This window comes from Globicephala melas, chromosome 11 (assembly GCF_963455315.2).
Source record: "Globicephala melas chromosome 11, mGloMel1.2, whole genome shotgun sequence".
NCBI classification, from domain to species: Eukaryota; Metazoa; Chordata; class Mammalia; order Artiodactyla; family Delphinidae; genus Globicephala; species Globicephala melas.
In genome coordinates, this window is record NC_083324.2 from 60,863,201 (window position 1) to 60,889,255 (window position 26,055).

The 26,055-nt window shown below is 40.0% G+C and overlaps 1 protein-coding gene across 3 annotated transcripts in view; it reads left to right on the forward strand.

Annotated features, from left to right (window-relative positions):
- Positions 1 to 26,055, forward strand: part of HMGCLL1 (3-hydroxy-3-methylglutaryl-CoA lyase like 1) — a 144,320-nt gene that overhangs the window by 25,888 nt on the left and 92,377 nt on the right. For 2 of the 3 annotated variants that reach the window (XM_060307579.1, XM_030840994.2), the window contains 2 exons: positions 25,007 to 25,087; positions 25,315 to 25,422. In XM_060307579.1, the coding sequence (XP_060163562.1) occupies positions 25,007 to 25,087; positions 25,315 to 25,422 (189 nt within the window). Of the gene's footprint in view, positions 1 to 4,685; positions 4,802 to 25,006; positions 25,088 to 25,314; positions 25,423 to 26,055 lie in introns of all 3 variants that reach the window. The other variant, XM_060307580.2, reaches the window with a different exon arrangement.

The following is a 26,055-nucleotide window of genomic DNA, read 5'->3' on the forward strand; positions in this document are numbered from 1 at the left end:
TCAAGGCTTTAATCAAGTGAGGGGTTTTACTTTAGCAGTTTGGTGCTAACTCATTCATAATGTGTAAAGACAGCGTTGCTTTAAACTGTTTTACACAATCTCTTCTTCCTGCCCTTCCCTCTTGCCTACTCACAGTTCCCCACTCCCAACTGCAAATGAATGACTGAGTGAATAAAGGGAGGAATGAATGAGTGAATAAAGGGATGAATGAATTAGTGAATAAAGGGATGAATGAATTAGTGAATAAAGGGATGCATGAATTAGTGAAAAAAGGAATAAATGAATGAATGAATAAAATTCTCTTTTCAGTTTAGATGATATGGGATGAAAGACAGTTTATTTCTCCCCCAAAGGCTCATGTTTATCCTTAAAAACAAAATCAAGTTTCCACTGAATACAAGTTTTTCTTCTTGATACCAGATACTTGAGCATCTGGAAGAGTTAGATATTAGAGAGAAAGAGAAGGCAATGTTATGGAAGTGAGTGCCTTGCTCTACCCGCAGTCATCCCTTCCAGAAATCTCTTAAAGATCCTTTAATCTCAATGTATGGAGACTCAGCAGACATAAGACTCCATTTTTACTCAAGGCTCAAAATCTAAGAGATGGGTTTCATTAGCTAGGATGTGTAAACACTGCAACACACAACTCCACATTTTCTGTGCCTCAAAATCATCACAGGTGATTTCTTGCTCAAGTCCAGGTTGAGTGATTTGGCCATCAGTGAGCCAAAGTCTTTCTTTTTGTGGCACTGCCCTGCTCTATGCCATTTAGAGGAGGGGGAGAGAGACCAGGGGAAAGACATATCTACTTCTTACCACTTCTGGAGTGAAGTGACACACTTTGCTTTGCCCCATTGTCCAGAACTCACTCAAATGATTCCACCGGATGTGAGTGTGTGCATGGTAGTCTCTACCAGAGAGACTTAACCTTCCTGTCACAGCTCTAGGCAGGCTCTTTTTCCGGGTGATAAGAAAGTGTAAATCTAATTGGGCACTTTCAAGGACAAACTAACTGGGCAGATTAAAGAGAGAGCTGAATATATAGTATTTGCTTCTCAATAAAACTTTGGAACAAAAAGTCCCATTGAATTCCACTTAAATACTTCTCTGGCTTCTCCTCCTGTCCAGTCCTGGTGAGTATCAGGCTCTTTAGACTGGCATTCCCTGAGGACAGTCATTTCATCAGGTGGCCCTGAGAAGTCAAAACCTAAGGCAGCTCAGACTGCTGAAGTGTGTCTTAGTGTTGGTTCCACTGGTAGGTGAAAGAGATGGGAATGCCAACCTGCCCAACATTTGTTCAGGGCTACCTCCACCTGTAGCCCTGATAGATAGATAACCAGGATCATAGTCCTGCCAGATTAAGTACCAGGTCAGGCGAATTCTGATGAGATTTGGGAAGGAGCAGCGGTTTGGATAACTCTGAGGATGGTGGACTTATTGAGGGATAGAAAGAACATTTTTAAAAAGAGTCAAGAAGCAGCTCTGGAGGAAGAAAGGCTGAGAACAGGGCTCCTTTTTCACATTGCCTGGAGCTTACCCTCATTTCCAGAGAAATGCTCTATAGAAGCAGAGTCTGGAAAAGGCTTAGTTTCTGGGGGGTGTCCACGTATTGAGATATAGGGGTTCTGGGAGGGGTGGCTTTGCTTATTTGTGGTTGTTCTTTGTCATTGTAGTCACATGTAGTCACATGAGAATTATATGCCGTGGGGGACAGGAAGCTTGATCTTTACTGTGAAAGCTGTGCATTCTGGTGTGTTGAGGAGGGATGTGGAATATATTAAGCCTGTATTTCTTCCAAGTAAATTTACAGGGGTAATTTAAGTGAGATGATCACATAATATGGTCCAAACACAGGCATATTAAATAGTATTAATTATCCTCGGACATCAGGTGTAAATCAAGACCTCCTCAAATTAAAAAGGCTGTATGGCCACCTTACTTTTATTTATTAATTTAATTTAATTTAATTTAATTTTAATTTTGGCTGTGTTGGGTCTTCGCTGCTGAGCGCGGGCTTTCTCTAGTTGCAGCGAGTGGGAGTTACTCTTTGTTGTGGTGCGGGTGCTTCTCACTGGGGTGGCTTCTCTTTTTGCAGAGCATGGGCTCTAGGCGCATGGGCTTCAGTAGTTGTGGTGCAAAGGTTCAGTAGTTATGGCTCGCAGGCTTTAGAGCACAGGCTCAGTAGTTGTGGTGCATGGGCTTAGTTGCTCCATGGCATGAGGGATCTTCCCCCGGACCAGAGATCGAACCCGTTTCCCCTGCATTGGCAGGCGGATTCTTAACCACTGCGCCACCACGGAAGTCCCGAGGTCACCTTACTTTTAAGACAGTGATAATGCATTTATCTAACAATCACCCTTTTGAGTATTTAACAGCCCTCACTTTAAGAAAATTTCATGTTCATTCCCAACCTATGGTTTCAATTAATTCCTGTGCTAAATAAAAAGCAACAGAAACACTAGTCTTTGTAGGGTAACACTTTACATAGTAAGTTAGAAAATTGCCCGTTAGTTTTTATACTCCCAGTGCTTTTCATCCTCTCTCACCCTTTCTGTAAGCTGCTATTTTAATTGCTTTGCAGACCTTTTCTTAGTTCTCTGTCTCTTTAAATGAGGACCAACCAAATCCTGGGTGAGGCAGGGGTATTTAGACTGACCCCGATAGGTTACACTTTTATCTAAGTGTCCTGTTGTTCACTTGTTCAGCTTGAGAATAGAAGGTTGTGGAATGAATTAGGCACAGTCTTCAAGGATATGAAGCACTGTTAAGTACAGTATGGAGACCAGCTGTACCGTATTCAGGCAACATAATTTATTGAGTAACACCCTACACCCCCAGTATACAGAGAACATTTAAGCAGGGCAAGATTTTGGCTTACAGGGAATGAACACACACACAAACAATGTGATTTAGGAAGGATCAGTAATTCAAACCACCCCTCACCAGCCAGCTCACAACCCCAACATGAGAGCCACTTCTGGGGTTCGAGATAAAGCATCTCTAGATGAAATTGACCACCTGGAAAGGAAGGCGTGTGTAATAAAGCCATTAGCGAACCCATCAGCTGGGCTCAGAGCCCTCTCGGGAAGCACAACGTAACGTTTTAATCTGTGTTGGGGCCGGGAGGGGTCAGTGTGTTAGCAAGTGCAGCCCTCGGTGGGAGAGAAGCCATCTAGAAATCCCCAAATGCAGAGCTGGGGATGCTGATGACAAATACTGTCCTGGAGGATGGAGATGCCCCAGGCAACCTGGCATGTGACTTTGTTGCTGGGGGCTGGCCTGGGATTAGCTGTCATAGGAAGAGTGACACAAGTACGTGTGTGCCCTGGCTCTGGAGAGCATCCCCTAAAGTGGGAAAAAGATTCAACACAGCCATATGGTACTTTCAAGCTTAGTAAATGGAAAAAAAAATGCATCTTTATATAAGACTATTTGGTATCAATTAGTAGATGCAGGTGAACTCTCAATTTTGGATGCTAAGGAGTAAAACAGAACAAAATATTGGTGTTGTTAGGATGATTGAATTTAACTATGTAAAACGTGAGAAAGTTTCTTGTAGGAAAATATTTAGTAGTATTCTGGGGGAAGTTAGAAAGGAGTTTCATGGAGAAGCAGATTTTTGAATATATTTAACAATTTTCTTTTTCTTATATTTTGGACTCTGGATTTTCCTCTTGTAAGTATTCTGACTTTATCTGAATTTTACGTTGTCAAACGTCCAGGGAGAATCAGGTATAAGGTTCTCACCTGTCCTGCCCAGCCCAGTAAGACTGAGTTTGTCACGGTGAAAAGTTCTTGAACCCTCAGGGTCTCCTCTTCCGTCTCTACCCAAACCATCCTAATCCACGCTGCCGTCATCTCTCACCTGGGTTATTGCTGTAACCTAATTTTTGCTCTCCTTGTTTCCACTCTGGCCTCCTTTAGCCTATTCTCATTACGGCAGCCAGAAGAAGCCCAGTACAATGTCCCTTAGATCATTCCTCTCCTCCAAAGCCCTCCAGTCCTTTTCCATCAGCCTGTGACTGAGTCTTTATCTGGGCCTTCTCTGTACTTCTGGTCCCTTTATCTTTTTATTTTACTCCTTGCTTACTCTTCTTCCAGGCCTTCCAAGAACAGTTAATACATGAGATGCACTTCCCATGATCAGTTCAGTGAACATTGCACTGGCTATTAGAAGGCTCTTTCCCAGGATATCTGTAGAGCTTTGCACCTATCCCCATCACCCACCTCCTTCCACCTTTTCTCAAAGCACACCTTTTTATGGAAAATAGCAGCATGGCTCCTGTCCCCCAAATTCCTCTTCCCCTTTTGCCTTGGTTTCTTTATAATACTTATCACTATATATTTTCCTTTTTACTTTATTTAATTTTAATTAAATTTTTTAAATTTAAGTTTTATTTTATATTGGAGTATGGTTGATTTACAATGTTGTGTTAGTTTCAGGTGTACAGCAAAGTGGTTCAGTTGTACATATACATATATGCATGCTTTTTCAGATTCTTTTCCCATGTAGGTTATTACAAAATATCAAGTAGATTTCCCTGTGCTATACTCTAAGTCCTTGTTGGTTATCTATTTTATATATAGTAGTGTGTATATGTTAATTCCAAACTCCTAATTTATCCCTCCCCAGACCTTTACTCTGTCTTCTTCTTTTTTTTTTTTTTTTTGGCCGCAATCTGTAGGCTCCATGAAGGGTGTTTTGTCTGCTCTGTTCACTGCTATATTATAGAGCTCATCAAATGAATGGACAAAAGAAAGTTCAGCTCATCATTACTCCCAGAATTCCATGGGACCTTTAGTAAGTGGATACTGATAACTATGATCACAGCTCTTCCCCTTCCAATTTAGAGAACCTCCCAGAGATTTGGCACACTGGTATGTATTTGGACCCTCAGGGTCAAGACACTTTTTTTTTTTTTTTTTTGCGGTACACGGGCCTCTCACTGTTGTGGCCTCTCCCGTTGCAGAGCACAGCCTCCGGACGCACAGCCTCAGCAGCCATGGCTCACGGGCCCAGCCACTCCGCGGCATGTGGGATCTTCCCGGACCGGGGCACGAACCCGTGTCTCCTGCATCGGCAGGCAGACTCTCAACCACTGCGCCACCAGGGAAGCCCAGGGGTCAAGACTCTTGATATATTATCTTAATATATCAGAGTCAGTAATGCCAATGGAGACTTTCTACTCTACCCCACCCTGCCCTGAGGGAGACTGTTCAGCAGAAATATGGATATTCCTTTAAATAACAGGATATTTTGCACTTTAGAAAAGCAGTGGTCCAGGTGTTTGACCCACTGTTCTTTGGTCGAAGCTTCCTCACCCCATGCAGCTCCCTTTCCAAGTGTTTTTTTTTTTTTTCATCTTTATTGGAGTACAATTGCTTTACAATGGTGTGTTAGTTTCTGCTTTATAACAAAGTGAATCAGTTATACATATACATATGTTCCCATATCTCTTCCCTCTTGCGTCTGCCTCCCTCCGACGCTCCCTATCCCACCCCTCCAGGTGGTCACAGAGCACCCAGCTGATCTCCCTGTGCTATGCGGCTGCTTCCCACTAGCTATCTACTTTACATTTGGTAGTGTATATGTGTCCATATCACTCTCTCACTTTGTCACAGCTTACCCTTCCCACTCCCCATATCCTCAAGTCCATTCTCTAGTAGATCTGTGTCTTTATTCCGGTCTTACCCCTAGGTTCTTCATGACATTTTTTTTTTCTTAGATTCCATATATATATGTTAGCATACGGTATTTGTCTTTCTCTTTCTGACTTACTTCACTCTGTATGACAGACTCTAGGTCCATCCACCTCACTACAAATAACTCAATTTCGTTTCTTTTTATGGCTGAGTAATATTCCATTGTATATATGTGCCACATCTTCTTTATCCATTCATCTGATGATGGACACTTAGGTTGCTTCCATCACCTGGCTATTGTAAATAGAGCTGCAATGAACATTTTGGTACATGACTCTTTTTGAATTATGGTTTTCTCAGGGTATATGCCCAGTAGTGGGATTGCTGGGTCATATGGTAGTTCTATTTGTAGTTTTTTAAGGAACCTCCATACTGTTCTCCATAGTGGCTGTACCAATTCACATTCCCAACAGCAGTGCAAGAGTGTTCCCTTTTCTCCACACCCTCTCCAGCATTTATTGTTTCTAGATTTTTTGATGATGGCCATTCTGACTGGTGTGAGATGATATCTCATTGTAGTTTTGATTTGCATTTTTCTAATGATTAATGATGTTGAGCATTCTTTCATGTGTTTGTTGGCAATCTGTATATCTTCTTTGGAGAAATGTCTATTTAGGTCTTCTGCACATTTTTGGATTGTGTTGTTTGTTTTTTTGTTATTGAGCTGCATGAGCTGCTTGTAAATTTGGGGGATTAATCCTTTGTCAGTTGCTTCATTTGCAAATATTTTCTCCCATTCTGAGAGTTGTCTTTTCTTCTTGTTTATGGTTTCCTTTGCTGTGCAAAAGCTTTGAAGTTTCATTAGGTCCCATTTGTTTATTTTTGTTTTTATTTCCATTCCTCTAGGAGGTGGGTCAAAAAGGATCTTGCTGTGATTTATGTCATAGAGTGTTCTGCCTATGTTTTCCTCTAAGAGTTTGATACTGTCTGGCCTTATATTTAGGTCTTTAATCCATTTTGAGTTTATTTTTGTGTATGGTGTTAGGGAGTGTTCTAATCTCATACTTTTACATGTACCTGTCAAGTTTTCCCAGCACCACTTATTGAAGAAGCTGTCCTTTCTCCACTGTACATTCCTGCATCCTTTATCAAAGATAAGGTGACCATATGTGTGTGGGTTTATCTCTGGGCTTTCTATCCTGTTCCATTGATCTATCTTTCTGTTTTTGTGCCAGTACCATAATATGTTGATTACTGTAGCTTTGTAGTATAGTCTGAAGTCAGGGAGCCTGATTCCTCCAGCTCCGTTTTTTGTTCTAAAGATTGCTTTGGCTGTTCGGGGTCTTATGTGTTTCAATACAAATTGTTAATTTTTTGTTGTATTTCTGAGAAAAATGCCAGTGGTAGTTTGATAGGGATTGCATTGAATCTGTAGATTGCTTTGGGTAGTAGAGCCATTTTCACAATACTGATTCTTCCAATCCAAGAACATGGTATATCTCTCCATCTATTTGTATCATATTTAATTTCTTTCATCAGTGTCTTATAATTTTCTGCATACATGTCTTTTGTCTCCTTAGGTAGGTTTATTCCTAGATATTTTATTCTTTTTGTTGCAGTGGGAAATGGGAGTGTTTTCTTGATTTCACTTTCAGATTTTTCATCATTAGTGTATAGGAATGCCAGAGATTTCTGTGCATTAATTTTGTATCCTGCTACTTTACCAAATTCATTGATTAGCTCTAATAGTTTTCTGGTAGCATCTTTAGGATTCTCTACATATAGCATCATGTCATCTGCAAACAGTGACAGCTTTACTTCTTCTTTTCCAATTTGGATTCCTTTTATTTCCTTTTCTTCTCTGATTGCTGTGGCTAAAACTTCCAAAACTATGTTGAATAAGAGTGGTGAGAGTGGGTAACCTTGTCTTGTTCCTGATCTTCGTGGAAATGGTTTCAGTTTTTCACCATTGTTGACGATGTTGGCTATGGGTTTGTCATATATGGCCTTTATTATGTTGAGGCAAGTTCCCTCTGTACCTACTTTCTGGAGGGTTTTTATCATAAATGGGTGTTGAATTTCATCAAAAGTTTTCTCTGCATCTATTGAGATGATCATATGGTTTTTCTCGTTCAATTTTTTAATATGGTATATCACGTTGATTGATTTGCGTATATTGAAGAATCCTTGCATTCCTGGAATAAACCGCACTTGATCGTGGTGTATGATTCTTTTAATGTGCTGTTGGGTTCTGTTTGCTAGTATTTTGTTGAGGATTTTTGCATCTATGTTCATCAGTGATATTGGCCTGTAGTTTTCTTTCTTTGTGACATCCTTGTCTGGTTTTGGTATCAGGGTGATGATGGCCTCATAGAATGAGTTTGGGAGTGTTCCTCCCTCTGCTATATTTTGGAAGAGTTTGTGAAGGATAGGTGTTAACTCTTCTCTAAATGCTTGATATCCAAGTGTTTTTGAAGGCTTCCTTTGCACAGTTTGAGTGCAAATAGTGATTCTAGTTGTCTTCCTCAGAGTTTCTGGGAGCACTATGGATAGTGGATTTTTGTTAGTTTCTAAAGCTGTAATATAACTTATGTGAACTCTGGTTGGATGAATCATACCTGTTTATTTATTCCACAAGTGTTCACTGAACATGGTGTGTATGCCAGGTGTTCTAATGACTGGGATACAGCAGTGAACCCTCAAGGGGCTGCTTGTCTAATAGGAAGAGTTAGAAGGTAGACAGTAGACAAATGAACAGATACGTGTACAACATGCTAGGTGGTGTTGAATGCTAGAATCATTATAAAGATTAAGGGTGAGAAAGTGGAGAGGAGTGTTGTTGTTGTGAATTTTTTTTCATATTATATTATGTAGACTTTTCAGAGACCAGATGCTTGAAGGAAATGAGCCACAGAGACATACAGGGGAAGAACAGTCCAGTGGGGGTGGTGTAAAATGCCAAGGAGTTCAAGGGGCAGCAATGAATTCAGTGTGGCCAGAGCTGGGGTGTAGGAGGGGTGGGCCAGGAGCTCAGGAAAGGGGTTCTGTGCAATGTCATGGAGGTAAGGATGGGATTTTTCTTTAATGGAAATGGGAAGTCATGGAGGGTACTGAACCAGAGGAGTGATGTGATTGGATTTCTGTTTTAAAAGAATGAGCCTTGGAGAGTGGGTGTCACGAATACAGATGGACATAGAACCAACTCTCCACCATCCCACCCCTCCTTTCTTTGTCCTGGAATAAGAAACTAAGATCCAATTTGCTTGTTACCCCCTCAGATACTTTTTAGGCATCAGTCTACCACATAGAAGAATGTCCATTTTGTTATTTGGATCGTTCTATGTGCTTTGGGGATAGCTCATGTGTTACCACCCACTCTGGTGACAATCCTGTGTTTTCTACATTGATTAAATCTCTGCAGGTCCATCTGCTACCAAAAGAAAAAAAAAAGTGGGAGGAGCAGACAGACCACCTATAAATCTCTCCCAGTCATTCAGGAGAGAAGTGATTATTTTGAAGATAGAACATGGTTTGCTTGTTGATCTGATAAAGGGTATAAGAAGAAGAGGGGCATCCAGGATGAGTCCATGTGTAGGCTGGCATTAGGGATTATCTTAGTCTGTTGGAACAACTATCATAGAACACCATAGACTGGGAAGCTTGTAAACCACAGGAATTTATCTCTTCTAGTTCTAGATTCTGGAAGTCCAAGATCAAGGTGCTGGCAGATTTGGTGTCTGGTGAGGTCCTGCTTTCTAGTTGGTAGACAGTTGTCTTTGCACTGAGTCCTCACATGGCACAAGTAGAGCAGGAGCTCTCCAGGATCTCTTTTATAAGACCACTAATCCTAGTCATGGAGATTCCAACTCTCATGACCCAAGAGACCCATGACTCTCATCACCTCCCCAAGGCTCTGCTTCCACCTGCTATCTCATTGGTGATTCGGTTTCAACATATGAATTTGCGGGGGTGGGTGGGGGAAACAAAAACATCCAGGCTATAGCAGCAGTTTAGAAGAAAAGATAGGCTATCTACTGAGATGGGGAAGCCTGCAGGGGGACAGGTTGCAGGAGAATTAACTTTAGTCTTAGGTTTCGACATAAGTATTCTTGGACTTGAACAAGTAGGGCCCCTGCCTGGGCTCCATGCCTCCCTTGGCATAACTTTTACAAAACTGTCTAAAGTCCCACTCCACTGCTTTAGTTTTTCACAGTTTATTTCATATTTTGAATGTCCCAAATGGTATGGTTTCTGAAAATTCTGACAGATTTTGAGGTCAAGAAGCTTTTCCATTCCATTAGCTTTAGTGACATTTAGAGTAATCAGTGTCCTCCAAGAATAATGACAAAATGAGTAATTGAGTTACTTTAAGGCATTGTGAAGTCTCTTTTGCACAAGGGTGTGGGTCCACTTAAACCTTGTGCTGTGGTATGAATGTCTAACCATCCATCTGTCAGCCCTGATTGCACAAAAAGATCTACATTAAAAAAAATGTAGATCTCCTATACCCCCAAACTACTCTTTGAAGTTGAAATGAATCTCCCTGGGGTGAAAGAAAAAATTAAAATCTAGCTTGTGAAGAGGATAGAGAGTTTTTGGGGTACTCTTGCCTCTGAGGATGTGATGCCAATCAGAAGTATTCATGTATTTAATTTGCCTTTTAAATTTGTATTTTTTCCATAAAAACATTTCCAACAAGTAAATAGCTGTGACCGCCATGCTCGTTTATGGCATCATGCTGCCAGGTTTTGAATATGAACACTTATTTACCCTCATGATGAAGTGAGTGCCCCTCTGTTGCCTCTTAAAGGTTCAAACTGAGGTTGACATTGCCAAGTGGAACAGGATGGGTGGAGCTGGTGGTGTCCACACTGGAGGTGGAGAAAATTGTTGGCGGGCTCCAGAATGGGATAATGTCTCCAAAGTGTTTGGAGCTCCTTGCTGCAAAGACCTTGAGTAATTTCCATGTATTATTCGGGTTGTATAAGGTAATCTGCTCTGCTATCAACCATGAATCCTTTCATTGCACATTTTAAGCAAAGTAGGTCCATTTTAAAATGCTAAATGGAATAATTTTAAGCTATCCTACCTTTCAAAATATTAGAAGTACTTTCTCTGTCTTCAAATTAGCCTTAAGAAAGGCAAAAGATAAACATGGATCGGGTGTTAACCCCTCACCAAGCACTGTGGGAAATGCTTTACATTCACACCCTCATTTAATTTTCACAGAACAAAGGGCCAAGTGCCATTTGGCTCAGAGGAGAGTCAACTTCCCACTTTAAACAGAGGAGAATGAGGACAAGTAATTCAGTGATTTTCTCAGGTCTGAGCATCAGGACAAGTTGGAGCCAGGTGGTTTTTCTCCAGGATTTTTTCGCCACCACTCTGGCTGGCTTACTACACCTTCATTTTTAAGGGACTTCTGAGATTTGCTTCAGTAGTGGTGTTAGAAACAAAGCTACTAGAGTAAGTAAGGCTTTATTTTAGAAATGTCTTTACTAGAGTAACACTTTTTAAATTTGATCTCCATCCCAAAATGAACTTTCTTTTCTTTGACCAAGTTCTGGCATAGGATCTTGCATATGTTAAGTGTCCAATCAAAATTAAGTGAGTGAATCAATGAACAAAAAATGATTGCCTGTACCTCTGATGAGTCTAATGGCTATTACAGGTACAGCACTAAGCTTGGCTTTGCCACAACTCTTTATAGCTATTATGATCTCCATTTCATAGAGGAGTGAAGGAAGTACATAGTGGTGAGAAGAACATTTCCATCACACCAGGGATGGCAAATAGATTTTTGTCTTGGGTGCTGGGTTCAATCATTGATAATAGTGGATGTCTGGAGCTAGATAGTGGTCCCTACCTGGACAGTAGTATCTAACTGATGGTATGTACCTGGATCGGAGATACTGCGGGAGGTGGCTATACTGCAAAGCCAGGAGCCCGTACCAGGACCCATTGTGAGAAACTGCCATGTTTGATATACTCTTTTCCACTCTGAGTCTGAAATGGAGGAGTGGTCATATTCAGTCCTGACATTTTTGGCTAATACAATGTTCTATGGAGGTGGGTTTTCTATGGTATTCATCAGGCTGTTTGATGCTTTGAGTTCTGTATTGAGTATTGCAGTCATTTTTATTTTGTTTTGTTTGCTTTTGGATGCCTGCAGTAAAAAACAACCCCAAAGACCCCTGAATTACTTTTACAATTTCTTAATGCACACTGAGTAGCCTTTCATACTGTTAGAATTTTGATTAACTCTTCATTGATGTCGTGGAATGGCGTGATGTTCTGCAGAATGTCCAGATAGTTTAGACCCCTTGAAATATGCCAGATGGTAGGAGAGTTATTATAGCCCTGGGAAAATTATATAAACGTCTAATGTGGTTTGTCCCAAACAAATGGAAATTATTTATGGTCTCCTTTCCATCAGTTATAGAAAACAATGCACTATCCCGAACAGTGGCTACATACCTGTACCTGAGGCAGTGTTAATTTGTTTTTGCAAAGATAACACTACTGGCACAGAAGCTACAATTGGGGTTGAGTTTGGTAGTCCACTGTACTGGTGATTAAAGGGGGTTTATCAGAGAGCAGGAAAGTGGTTGCTAGGGGCTAGAGGGTGGGGGAAATAAGGAGAGGTTGGTAAAGCATAGAAATTTTCAGTTATAAGATGAATACTGTCTGAAAATCTAATGTGTAATGTATAACATGGTGACTGTAGTTGGTAACACTGTGTTATGTAATGGAAATTTTCTAAGAGGGTAGAACTTAAATATTCTTACCAAAAAAAGTGAGTAAATATGTGAGGTGATGGATGTTAACTTGATGGAGGAAATCCTTTCACAATGTGTAAGTATAGCAAATCATCACAATATGTACTTTAAGTGTCTTAAAATTTTGGCAATTAAACCTCAATAAAGCTGGAAAAATAAATGGACTTATGATGGGGTCATCACGTCTGCATCCTTTTCTTTAAATACTTGAGGATGGCAATAATCTCTGCCATTTCTCCAAGATCTCACAAAATGCTTTTTTTTTCTTTTTTCCTTTTTCTCCTTTATTTTTCTTTTTTCTTTTCTTTTCTTTCCTTTCCTTTTTTCTTTCTCTTTTCTTCTCTTTTTTCCTCTCCCCCTCCCCCGCCCCCTTTTCCTTCCTCCCTTCCTCCCTCCCTTCCATCCTGTCTTGGCTGAATGGGAGGAATGAACATTTTCAGAGGCTTCCACTTGCCCTTATGATAATGACAAAAACAACTCCCGTGATAGGTCTTATAAGGTCAAGGAATGAATGGTTCAGGATGTTCCAACTATCAAATACGTCTATTCCAACTATATATTCAGGGACTGGAAATGACCATGGGGACGTAGGGGACCAGGCCTCCATATATTATGTGGTCCTTCTACTCCCCATTCTAACAAGGGAGCATAATGACACTTTGGGTCCCGAGTATCAATGTCAACTTGGGCCCTGTGTGCAGGAGACTGTAATGTTTGGTATCCCCTTCACACAGTGTTCATTTACTCAAGTAAGTGGCTGTAGGTCCCTTTGGGAAACATTAGATGGATTACCGTAAATAGTTGCTGTAGCAGTACAGGATCTGGGAATCTGGCTTTTTCTTCAGGCAGTTGGGTTTTGGTCTGAAAATTGGTTCAGATACGGAAACCAGGCAAGGGACTTTTTATGGAGGCAGCTAACCTCAGCTAACTGGTCAACTACATCCTTGGTGTATTTCAATTGTATAGATCAGCATGCCTGGATCTGAAGACATTTCAGGCAGGATACTTCTGTTCTGGAGGCCAGTCTTGTGCACTGTAACGGTTCTATCGGTATTCCCTGATCTCTACCCGCTAGTTGCCAGCAGTGCCCAGTGATTGTGACAATCAAACGTGTCTCCAGACATTGCCAGATGTCCTCTGTGGGGCAAAACTACCCCCAGCAGTGCGTCTTTTAATAATCTTTAAACATTGCCGCAGGTTTCCAGGGAGTGTTCATGTCAAAACTACTTCATGGATGAGAACCAACTGAAAATAACCAGCAAGGTAGCTCCCAAATCCCATTTTAGAGACTGCTTCCTCCGTTCACTTCTGGCACCAATTTCCTTAGGTCTAGTTCCCAGGAAACAGTCTCGGATAAAGATTTGCGTTCAGGAAGTTGTTGCCCTTGATTCGGTACCTGTGGGGAAGTAAGAGCTGTAGGACCAGCAGAGGGAGGCCTGAGTCCATCCCACAGGCCTCTCCTAAGGTGAGTTGTACTCCCTCAGGCAAAGGAGCTGGGCTATTATGTCCCTGCATCAACCACTCAGTGGATGATCATGGAGAGGGGACATGACTTGGGGTAAGGTGGATTTCTTTAGTTGAGGGCAATTCCTGACACAGGGCTCAGTGAAATGGCATCGGCTGCCAAACCTCTAGCTTCTGGGAATGTCTCAGTCCTGAAAGGGGTATCTGAGCAGAACGTCCATTAATAATAGAAATAAAAATTTCCAAAGATACAGACTTCACCTATCTTCACTAACATATGGTAGTATCTCATCCACCTCTTATTCTGCCACCTTTAGCACACAACAGTTCATCAAATATCAAAGACTGTTTACACATCATGAGGTGTAAGGCACCACACTTTATTATTTAGATCATCTGTTTTGGTGCTAGTGTATATATATAACCATGCAAATACTCATGCATTCCAATTGATTTTTGCCAATCAGAAAATACATATTATGTAAGGGAGTGTTGTGATGAAGGGGCTTCATTAAGATCTGAAAAATTTTATTCAGAGTCTGAATGGATTCTGTGGATGGCTGAATAGGGTTATTGAAATTAATGCAGAGCATTATAAAGCTGAAAACTCATGGTATATCTATGACATGATTTCTCGTTTTGTTATTGTTATACAACCAACATGGCATAAATAAAAAAAGTCATGTAAAGCAATATAATGGCTTGTTGTTAATAATAACAACCCAAATTTAAATAACTATTTAGAACAATGAATGGTGTCTTCCTAACCAAATAATAAGCCAAGCTTCCCCAGCAGAAGCATTGCTGTACCACTTGGGAGTATAAACTCTAAAACTCTGACAAAATTATATATCCCAGTAGTGTTTTTTTTACCTTTGTGGTTATAAGGTCATGCTGCTTGTATAACTAGCTTAATATAGTTAGTTGCATTTTTATTTTAAACCACTGTTTTCAGAAATTTATTCTAAAAATATTTCCATGATGAAACTTGGTATCTTATATGACATACTGCATTTTATCCTCGGAGATTCAGCCTTTCCAAAAATATCCATATATTTTCAATCAATTTTACTGCTTCTGTGTTTGCAAAAAGCAAAGTAACCTTAGTGGTTTCATAAAAATTTTATTAGTGAAGACCTTGAGGAAAAGGAAACTTCATACTTCAAGTATTTCAAGTCAAACATTTTCTTTTGATTTTCTAATTAACACTTTTATTACTATCCTAAACTTCAATTAAGTAATACTGATAATAGTCATGAAAAATCTATAGATTTTTCCATAGTTTATTTTTTTCAATTCTTAAGTTGCCTTGAATAAAGGAATAAATAATGATATTTCTTGAAAGTAAATAATGTCAATAAAACTAGATATGCGGGGGTCTTGTGCTCTGTCAATACATGGAAGTTTTTCTCTTTTGAACTTTCAAGTTTATGTTAATGCTTCTATAGGATGGTTTATTGAATTCTCTCATTAAAAATTGCTATTCTTGATTTCTTCAATTTGTTTCTTCTTACGTGTGCTTCATCTTACTTTTGTTTCTCTTATTCTATTACTATCTACATTTCGTAAACTGTTTACAAAATCTATTTTAATATTCTCTATTTTCAGCTCTTATACACTATCTTATTTAAAATGCAGTTTTTTTGTATTAAAACAATAATTAATGGATGATTATTAAATACATATGTATACATTTATTTCTCGACACATTTAAAAATGGAATTTATTTAATTAGGAAGCGAATTATGTGGCACAGATGTTAACAGCCTTATTTTTTATTTTAATAAATAATTTTGGGTGATTTTATATTTATTTAAGTGTTCAAAAAATTTATATATTTCTAGAGGGAATTCATATTTAATCATGTTATATATCTACACTAACACTCAGTACTAATTTTCCATCTGGTGCCAAGAACAAATATTAGTACACATACATACAGAGGATTGTTCACATTTTAGAACTTGCTTTTAATCTCTGTTAAAACATTGACGAAATGCATTTAGGAATGAAGTAGTGCACATTTTCTTTCTGGCTGTCCAATAATTGCTAAAAGGTAAGTGGATACCTTCCTTTAACCTTTTGATTCAGGAAAATAAGATGTGTTGTTCATGGAGTTTGACTTAGTCGTCTATTATAAATTTATTTTCACTTGGCTACAAATAAATTCTTCTTAAACTGTCAGAGATTGCCTTTGAATTGACCTTGGGGCACAGCTATTCTGAAAGAAAGGTTTCAGATATCAGCTTTGTTGATTCAGCCCTTCATCCCAGAAAGGCACCCAGGGAGAGAACCATCTTTAGACTGCTCCAGAGAACCAAGGTTCCTGTGATAATGCTTTATGTGTTTCTGACTATGTTTCATTAAAAGATAAATTAATATCTAAGAAATAACAAATAGCACAATGTGGATGGTTTACCATTACTGCAAGATGCACTATGTGCATATGTCAGATGAGATGGCAAAATGAGATTCTTTTGGAAAAGTGGAAATCTAACGCCCCCTAAAAAGTCCAATTTAATTTCAAAAGAAAATCATGCAGTTTCCTGATTCAGACATTTCATCTGTGTAGTGGGAGCATTTCATTTGGTCATTGTAGCAGTTCTCCAGGGGAATACTGGCTATGAAACAGGGTATTTCAATATCCATAAAGACTTTTTTTACACATAGAATTACTCCTCAAGAAATGAATGAGTAGAACATATAAAATTCTGTTTAGAAATTTCTACTGTGGATGGTATCATTTTCCTAGGGAAAAAGAAGTTGTGCTTGTAGAGTGAATAATGAGGCATCATATCTGTCACCACCTGGAGGGTTGATTGTATATATAGAAGCCACCCATTATGGGAAACTATGCATATACACACATACATATGTGTATATGTATTATATAATGCATAGAAAACATATATAATATAATAACATACACACACACCCCCTAAATATTTCAGAGAAATTCCCATCAAAGTATGCCTTCCATTTAATTTTATGTAAGATTGAAAAATGTGTGTTAAAGCAGCCCATTTATGTTCTGCATGAAAGAATGGTTCATTATTACTTTTTCAACCAAAGCTTTTTCAATAGTTGGTGATGTATTTAACCTCATCCTAAAGAAAACTAGAATAGGAGCCAGGGACCATAGTTAGGTAACCTTAGAAAGTCATTTAATCTCTGTTTCAGTCTGCCTACCCCACAGAGTAGCTCCACAGATGAAATGTAGATAGAAAAGTGCTTTGGAATAATAAAGCAACATATAAATGCAAGATAGTATTGCTTTGGTTGTTACCCTGTGAAAGTGAACCATTAGAAATCTGATGCCAGATGTGGGCATACATTCAGCCATGTAACTTGGCTTTTTGAAACCCTCATTCTGGATAATACACCTTTTGTTGTTCACTAGTATCATACACTACTCCACATTAAACAGGATAAAGTGAACTCAGTAACAGGGATTTTATTGCCATAAAAATAAATTTAGACCAAAAACCTGTTTAAGGATGCTCACTTCTGCAAACTAGATTGCAATTCCTTGGAACTTATAAGTCATTCATCAACTCTTATATATGCAATGTATAAGAACAGTGCCACGTCCCCAGTGACCCCCTTCCCAGAAGGTAACACACACATCCCTGTGCCACTAAAACGTAATCTTGTTATGGACAGAGATTTTTTTGTGTGGTTGGATCATTTCCATGTATCCAATAACTATAATAATGCTGGCTAATAAGTGTAGTATTCAATATAAATGAAAGGTAAACCTTGCTTTTCTAAATTTTAGATGTGAATTTGTTCATTCATTCAACAAACAGTGTTAATTAAGCGCTTAGTATATGTCCATCCTGAAAGTTTAAAATGAAAAATGGCAAACAGGCAGGCAAAGAAGTAATTACAGATTTATTTTAAAATAAGCCTCTACAAAGTGTTATTGGGTCATAGAAATGAAACTATGGTTGACTCTTGAACAACAGGGTCTGAACTGTGGGGTTCCACTTATATGTGGGCTTTTTTCAAAAGTAAATTCTGCAGTGCTACCTGATGGGACGTGCGGTTGGTTGAATCTGCAGGTGTGGAACAACAGGTAGGGAGGAACCGTGGAAGGGAGGGAGTTGGGTATACATGGAAGGCTGACTGTAAGTTACACACAGATTTTTGACTGCACAGAGGGCTGGCGCCCTTAACCCTTGTGTTGTTCAAGGGTCAACTGTACTTAATTCTATATTGGGAGGTCAGAAAAGTCTTGAGTAGATGACAGATTGAATCTTGGTTAGTGAGTAAGCATTTTGATTGAGGACAGTAATTAAGGTAATCATAGTGTTGAGAAATGATTCTTCATGGGTGTCTCACATTTCTGCATATTCTACTAGTTCCTTTGGAAATATCTTTTCAAGGTGTTTGTGTAGCAGATGGCCTTGGTTGATAGTAGGGTGTCCTTTCGAAGCAAAGGGCAGACGTGCTTGTTGCCCCTTATGAAATGGTCAGGTTCCCCAAGCACCGTCCCTGCAATGCTCAGGGAACTGGTACAAGAGCTATTGGTCCTCTGGCTACTGCTATTAAGGCGAGTAGTAAAGCCTCTTGTCTCTGATTCAAGAGTCGCATATCTTCTGCCAGCATCCAGAACACTGTGGCAGGGTTACTTATTACTTAGTATGTAGGATAAAATCTCAGCCCTTCACAGGTTGGACAGTTTTGTTGATGAAGATGGAATGTTGAGAGAGACACTTCCTGGAAAAGGGAGAATGAGGGCTTTTCAGATGGTTAAAGGGATTTGAGGGAAGTCCATGGGTATGGGTAACAAACATGCTGCCCAGATTTTAGTCAACTGAGCAATGAATGGTCCTCTGCTTTACTGTCTATTAAAGATGAGGAATTGGGAAAGATGGTTGCTGTCTGATTTCAGGGAAGTAGGTTCAAAGGCCGAGTGGTGCCCTGGTTGTCCTAACTCTTCTCAGAGATGGGAAACTTCCTTGGAGATCTACTGGTCAGCCTCAGGTCCATCCATTGTGAAAAGTAGCACTAAGATGAGTCCTGGGTGGGCTGAAGGTTCTTTTCTCTCTGTCCATCAATAATTACTGGGAGTTGGGCTTCCCTGGTAGTGCAGTGGTTGAGAGTCTGCCTGCCGATGCAGGGGACACGGGTTCGTGCCCCGGTCCGGGAAGATCCCACATGCAGCGGAGCGGCTGGGCCTGTGAGCCATGGCCGCTGAGTCTGTGCGTCCGGAGCCTGTGCTCCACAACGGGAGAGGCCACAACAGTGAGAGGCCCGTGTACCCAAAAAAAAAAAAAAAAAAAAAAAATTACTGGGAGTGCAGAAGGAAGAAATTTGGCCAACATTATTGGAAGAAGCCAGGTGAATCATAAGAACTTTGATTGGTTGAGTTGGGAGGAGATAAAATGGGATAATTAATGCTTCTAATAAGGAATAACAGTAGCTGGACCTTCTTAGCCCATCCAGCAGTCTGTCCTCCGTAACTTAATACAACTAGAGATGGCAGCAAAAGGTCTGCTGTGAGTCTTGGCTGCTATACAGAAACTTTGGGGAGATTTCACTGGGATGGACAAACTCCTATGTGAGGAGCCATAGATGAGTCATTGACTAGTTTGTGGGGTACTCCTGCCCCAGGTTATGTATAAGGTGCTGAAAAGCAACCCACTAGAGAATGAGAAAGGACCCAAAGAATTGTAGATGAATTTCAGAGTCACCCTTGCTACCTTGCAAGACTCCCTTAGTCCTTGTATTGTAACTGGGTGAAGACTTAAGAGATGGTATCTTGACAATGGAGCATGTACAAGTTTAGCCCTTGACAGCCAGAGGGAAAAAAAACCAGTGATCCTGCTGGAAACAAACACAGCTATGGAAGCTAAGGCCAGGGGTTCCCAAGGTTAAAATAGATGGCATCAGGAATGATGATTTTTGCTGCCTGATACAGGGCTTTGTGTGGACCAAAGACATTGCAAGTTCATTGGATTGAGGCAGTGGGCAGCTGTTGTGCTGATTGCTCCCTTCTGCATCCCCTCATCTTTCCCAACCTTCCTCCTTCAGCTATTTAAGGAAAAAAATGATTCCTGGTGCATGGAGATCATCCATCTGAGTGTGCTGGGGAATGGTGGGGAGAGCAAGGACTCTAACCTTCCTGGTTCTGTCTGATAAAGCCATCCAAGTCACCATCCTATCAGTCCCATGGGGGTGGGAGTCCTGATTCAATTGATGGGGTTGGGCAGTGTTCTCAGTGGGAAAGGGGACCTGACGCAGCCTTGTGGGTGAGGCCTTCATGGCCAGTACACTCGCCTGTTGTTGCTTGCGTGTCTGAATGTATATTAAAAACTGATGTGTGTTGTGATTGTAATTCTCTGTCCCATAAGTGCCAGAGGGTATCGTCTCAATGGGAAGAGCTGTATGTAGTGAAGTGAACATAACTTTGGGGGTCCCCAAATCCTTCTGACCTCTTTGATCTCTAAGTCTCTGTGACTGGTGATTTTGCAAATTTGAGCTTCTGTCAAAGTCAGGCAGCCTCTACCTGGTGGCACTTTGGGGTGTTGTGGATCCCTTACTGCCATGACACAGCCATCCAAGTCTCTTTTAAAAATCAGCTGTTGGCTTGCCTTGGAGCTCTTTTTGAAACTGGACACCTGAGTTAGGGAGGCCGTTGTGACTCTCTGGCCCCTATTTCCGTTTTGGGGGGTCAACTTGGAGTCAATGACTAACGAGGTTGGACATTTTCAACAGGCCACACTAATCAAATGGAAATTGTATATTCGAGAAAGTGGTTGGCCTGTCCCCAGTGCAATCTCAGCTTTACCCACAAAAAGTAACCCTTGCCCTCTGTTGCCTGTTCCACTGCCTGGAACAAAGCTACCGGCTCAGTGGGGGCCCTTCTCTTCACGGTGCTTTTCTTAGCCTGGTTGGATGATGTTTTGGCCGAACTGAAATCTGATGATGACCACTGGGCTCCTGCAGTTGTAAAACCTCTCCAGCCGCCATGCAGAACTGAAAGGGGATGTGATTGCTCTACTTGCCCAACAGAACTTGAGGCCATTGCCATGTTTTTATTGACTCTTGGGTTGGGGTCATTGGCCTAGCTTATTTGTCTGCCATTTGGGAAACTGTAGACTAAGATGTTAAAGACACCTTTTGGGGGAGGCTATGAATTATGGCAATAAATTATGGCTGCTGGTGGATCATCTGAAGCCCATACTCTGATGAGGCACACTGGAATCACGCTGCGGATCAAGCCTCCATCACCTATATTGTCACTGTTGCTGCCTGGATAAATCATAGCATTGAACATGGTAACACATCCACCATCATAAAATAGGCACAAAGTAAACAACGCTGAGCTTCTGATGCAGAGGCCACTACAGTATAGGATTCGTTCCACTGGTTGGATCCAGGACCCTGGGGAGGAGTGGCATGGCAGAAGTCAATATTGCAGGTTGGCCTTCTCCTGCTCCTTGAAGGTCTGTTGAGAGTAGTCTTAATTAAATGTTTTCTGAGATAAAAATGAGTGGATTTGGTTCCAGCCTCTGTTAGTTAATCAGAGGGGCCAACAGAGTGGTTTACTAGTGGGAAAATTTGCCATAAACCAGGATGGTGTAAAAATGAAGAGTGGATATTATTGGGAAATAATTCTGCATAAGTTTATTGTATTTCTTGCAAGCAGAGGCATAATTACCTTTGTTCCAGACTCTCTTTTCAAGGATTTTTTAAATGCAAAATAGTTTTGAATGATAGAACTAGTGTCTCCTTCTGGAGCCAAGGGGAAGTGTCTTTCTCTCAGATCAAAGGCAGGCATACTCATGGTCAAGCATGATAAACACAGTGTATATGTCACCAAGGAACGATATGCGTACTGCCCATTAGCAAAGGTTCAAGGTTCCTGTGCTTGGGGTTCCTTTCCTGTAATGTAACCCATTGTCTGGGCAAGCATTGTATGGTCCTCTTTTTTTCCTGGGAATTGGGGCTTGGGGAACCAGCACAAATCCTGATTTTCTAGCTACTGCTGTTGCTGTAAGTGATAAGCCTTTTTTTCCTTCTCTGACCAATGAGTCTTGTGCCTTCCACCAGCATCCATGGCAGGCTCACTTGTTAGCTTGGAAGTAGGGTAAAATTTCAGACCCTTCATAACATTTCACAATTAGGAGCTATAAAAGATATACCTATACCCTCAATGGTGTAAGAGAGTTGACATCTATTTTCATCTCTATGAGGGACAAGATAATTGTTTCTTATAGGCATGGAATTCTTATTAAAGCAGTGATTCTGGTGTAGATTCCTTCAATTTTTTTTTTATCTTTATCAGCTTCCAAGTCTGCCATACTCATCTGCATCAAGCTGGCTAGAGGGGAAAGAGCATTGAGGCATGTGCATGGGATATTTTCATGGGCCAAGCCTAAAAGCGGTACATAGCATTCACGTTGATGTTCCATCAACTGGAACTTGTTCAAACGTAACTCTTAGGGGAGAAATGAGGTCCAGTCCTGTGTCTGTGAAGAAGAGAAATGGTTTTGGTGGAAAATTTTCCCCACAGATAGAAGCTATTTCCAACCAATAGCAACTTCATGTCTACAGTCGTGAAAGTGAGCAGGACATGACTTTAATATGACTAAAATCACAGGATGCATGAAGTAGAGTGTGGTAGAAGGTGAGAGGCTAGTCAGGAATCATCTTTTACCTTAGGTTGATAGATCTCTCCAAAGGTGACTTGTACATTCTGAAGCATTTTAATCATGGAAAAACAAAATTAGGGAGAATACTTAGGAAGCTACAGCAATAGACTAAGTAGAAAAGGAAGACAATTTAAATACAGCCAGTGACAAAAGAGATTCACTAATACAATCAACAAACAATTATTAAGTACAAGCTAAGTGTTGGGTGTTGGGTATATGCCAAAATAGAACCAGTAATAAAAATACCAATTAGGTACCAATTAGATGTAAGTGGTAAGAGAGATGGAATCGGATAGTAGGTGGTGGGAGAATATCTGAGGAGAGGAATGAGGCAGAGAAATCATGAGATCAGTTTTGCATCATTGAAAATTATGTGCTTCTACAACATTTAGGTGGATTTGCTCAGTAGGCATTGCATTATTTATGTAAAACTGAAGTTGCTTAGAAACGTCAATACAGAGATAGCAATGCCCAGAATGACACTGAAAATACCAAGATAGGGCTCTCACATCACACATACTCAACAATTACGTATTGACTTTATTTATATATTTATTTATATGCTGTTTAAAGGGAAACTTGTTACTCTTTGAACTTACTGAACACATTATAACTTTTTTCTGATTTCTTGGGTATTCAGATAGAGGGAATACAGATCCATGACTAGAAGACAAAATGGGAGTGTTAGATTCAAGAAGAAATGTAAAATAATATCAAGTATGCACATATTCTGCTTTGACTTAAATGGCTATAATTAGTAGGAGATTACACTTTAATTTCTTCAGATTGTTGCTTCTGCCAGCTATACCAGTGATGCGAAGGAAGGTCCCAAGCTCTTTAATTGTACTCAGCATATTCTTATTACCTTAAAAAACACTATGTTCCTTTTTTGGGGTTAAACACTGCTGTTTAATAAAGTAGTATTCTTCATCCATGTATCCTCCAAGCTAATTGCTCCAAGCTAATTAGCTAATTGCTAATTGAAAATGAGTTTCAGGAAACAATCAGCGATAATGAGACCACATGGCTTAAGATTGCCTAGTTTTGTTTTTGTTTTTTCATCCCTGCAATTTTAGGACTGGAGGTAATAAGAAAGAGGAGTGAGCTTCTCTTTTTTACTCTGCCTTCCCATGCCATCCCTCTGTCTTATTGCCTGGTTGAAATGATGGCCACCCTGTAAATAATGCATGATTTCATGATTGTCATCCAAAACTGAGCCTAAAGCTGGGGGACCCCATGTGTCCTCGCTCAAACCTCCACCCTCCCAACTGCATGCCTCACAGCCTGCTCAGGAGATGCAGAGATGAGAATTCTTTTCCTTCTCAGTTAATTTTTGCTTATTGAATTGCCTGATTTCATGGAAATTGTGGAGGGTGGTATATAAACATTGTAACAGAGATCATCTGGGTTCCTTTGCTGAGTTAATTAACACAGAATGCTAATAAAACCAGGTAACAGCTATGGACCCTAGAAAGGGCAGGGAGCATTGTGCTGTGTGATGGAAACGAACTGGGTTGTGCATCCAAAATAGCCACTTTATCGGTGTATGCCTGTGGTTATTACAAGGACAGAGTGAGACAATGCAAACTGGTCAGCCCAGAGTCATCATCCTTTATGAAAGGCAAGACAAAAAAATAACTTTGAAGTACAGGTCATGCTGATCTGGGTCAGTTCCATCAGCTATCCATTAGAAGACCTTGATGATTGGTTACCCACACTTAACTGGGCTCAGAGATACCAGGAGGTTATGTTTGTCCAGTCTGGAAAGATGTAGCCTACTGCCGATTTTAACTGCAATATGAAGTTGAGAAAGTCAGTTTCCATTTTTCCTGTTTCAAACTAGTGTCCTTCTAAACATGATGTGACCATAATACTTAGTTTAGGAACAGAGGGGAATATCAAGGATTAGGTCCTCCTGGGGGGAGTTTGTCCTTTAGGAAGCTGCGTTTAGGTGCGGGTTGTGCTGTGTGACACAGACAAGAAATAAACAACACATCTTATTCTCTGACACAGGCCAGAAAACTGAATTCACACTTGGCAAGTTCAGGGTATGGCAGCTGGATGATTGTGGCTGGTAGAAGTCTGTTAATACAAAGATCTAATTTCTTAATGAACTCTAACAGTGGTACGTTTATCATCACGCATAGAATTACTCAGCAGATTGTCTCTTTAGATCCTGAGTAAGTCACCTTCTCCGCAGTTTTATCTTTGAAATTCATCTTTTGGATTTTAATCATAATTAGACTGAATATCACTGGGTTGTAAAAAAAAAAAATGACCTCATGTTGCTAATAACATAAACTTGGTATTTGGATTATATCATTATATCAATTTCTTACCTTTCTTAACTTTCCAGGCTGAGAACTTAATCCAACAAAGTGAAATTGTTTGACTTTTCAAGTAAACAAGTTTGATGATCTGTTATCTCTTTTTCTTGTCTTGTATTTTTAATTTTAGGAATCATCCCAGCCATCTGGACTCCCTGAATATGTGAAAATAGTAGAAGTTGGACCTAGAGATGGATTGCAGAATGAAAAGGTAACTTGATATTAATTTTACACAGTTTTTAAAAAATGTTAAATCTAAATATTTATTGAGTCTAAAGACATATGGATTTCATATGTTAGATGATTACATTTGTTCTTAGTTGCTACTTGAATTTATAAATCTTAAATAGTATTTGCTTTCAGTTAGGAATTAATTTTCTGTTTATGCTTCAATAAATAACTTATGCAAATTACTTATAATTCTTAATGTTTTCTTAGATTATAGTTCCTACAGATATAAAAATTGAATTTATCAATCAACTTTCCCAAACTGGCTTGCCTGTAATAGAAGTGACAAGCTTTGTGTCTTCCCGATGGATACCACAGGTATGCAAATCCATAATTCCTTAACTAGATTCTTAATTCAACATTGACAAGATTTAGTGAACAGTGTGATATACATTGTGATATTAGCCTGATATATTTTGTAAGAGCATAGCAAATTAGTAATTATTAGCCCATGCATTAAGATACAATTAAAGAAAAACCTCTTTAATGAAATATATAAATTAAGTCCTAAAAAGTTATTTGGACTTAGTTGTTAAAAAGTTATTTTGGGGCTTCCCTGGTGGCTCAGTGGTTGAGAGTCCGCCTGCCGATGCAGGGGACACGGGTTCGTGCCCCGGTCCGGGAAGATCCCACATGCAGCGGAGCGGCTGGGCCCGTGAGCCATGGCCGCTGAGCCTGCGCATCTGGAGCCTGTGCTCCACAATGGGAGAGGCCACAACAGTGAGAGGCCCGCGTACCGCAAAAACAAAAAACAAAAAACAAACAAAAAAGTTATTTGGAACTCCATCCTAAACCTGCAAGAGGGTATGGTCTGATATAATGAGTAGAGGCTAAGACTCTTAATAGCAGTTTAGGGTCCTGTCCTCCATTTAACATTTTACTGACTTTATGAGTGATCTGAGTATCTCCAGGTGATTTATCTTTTTTGTCTGTTACAAGGAAGTAATGCTG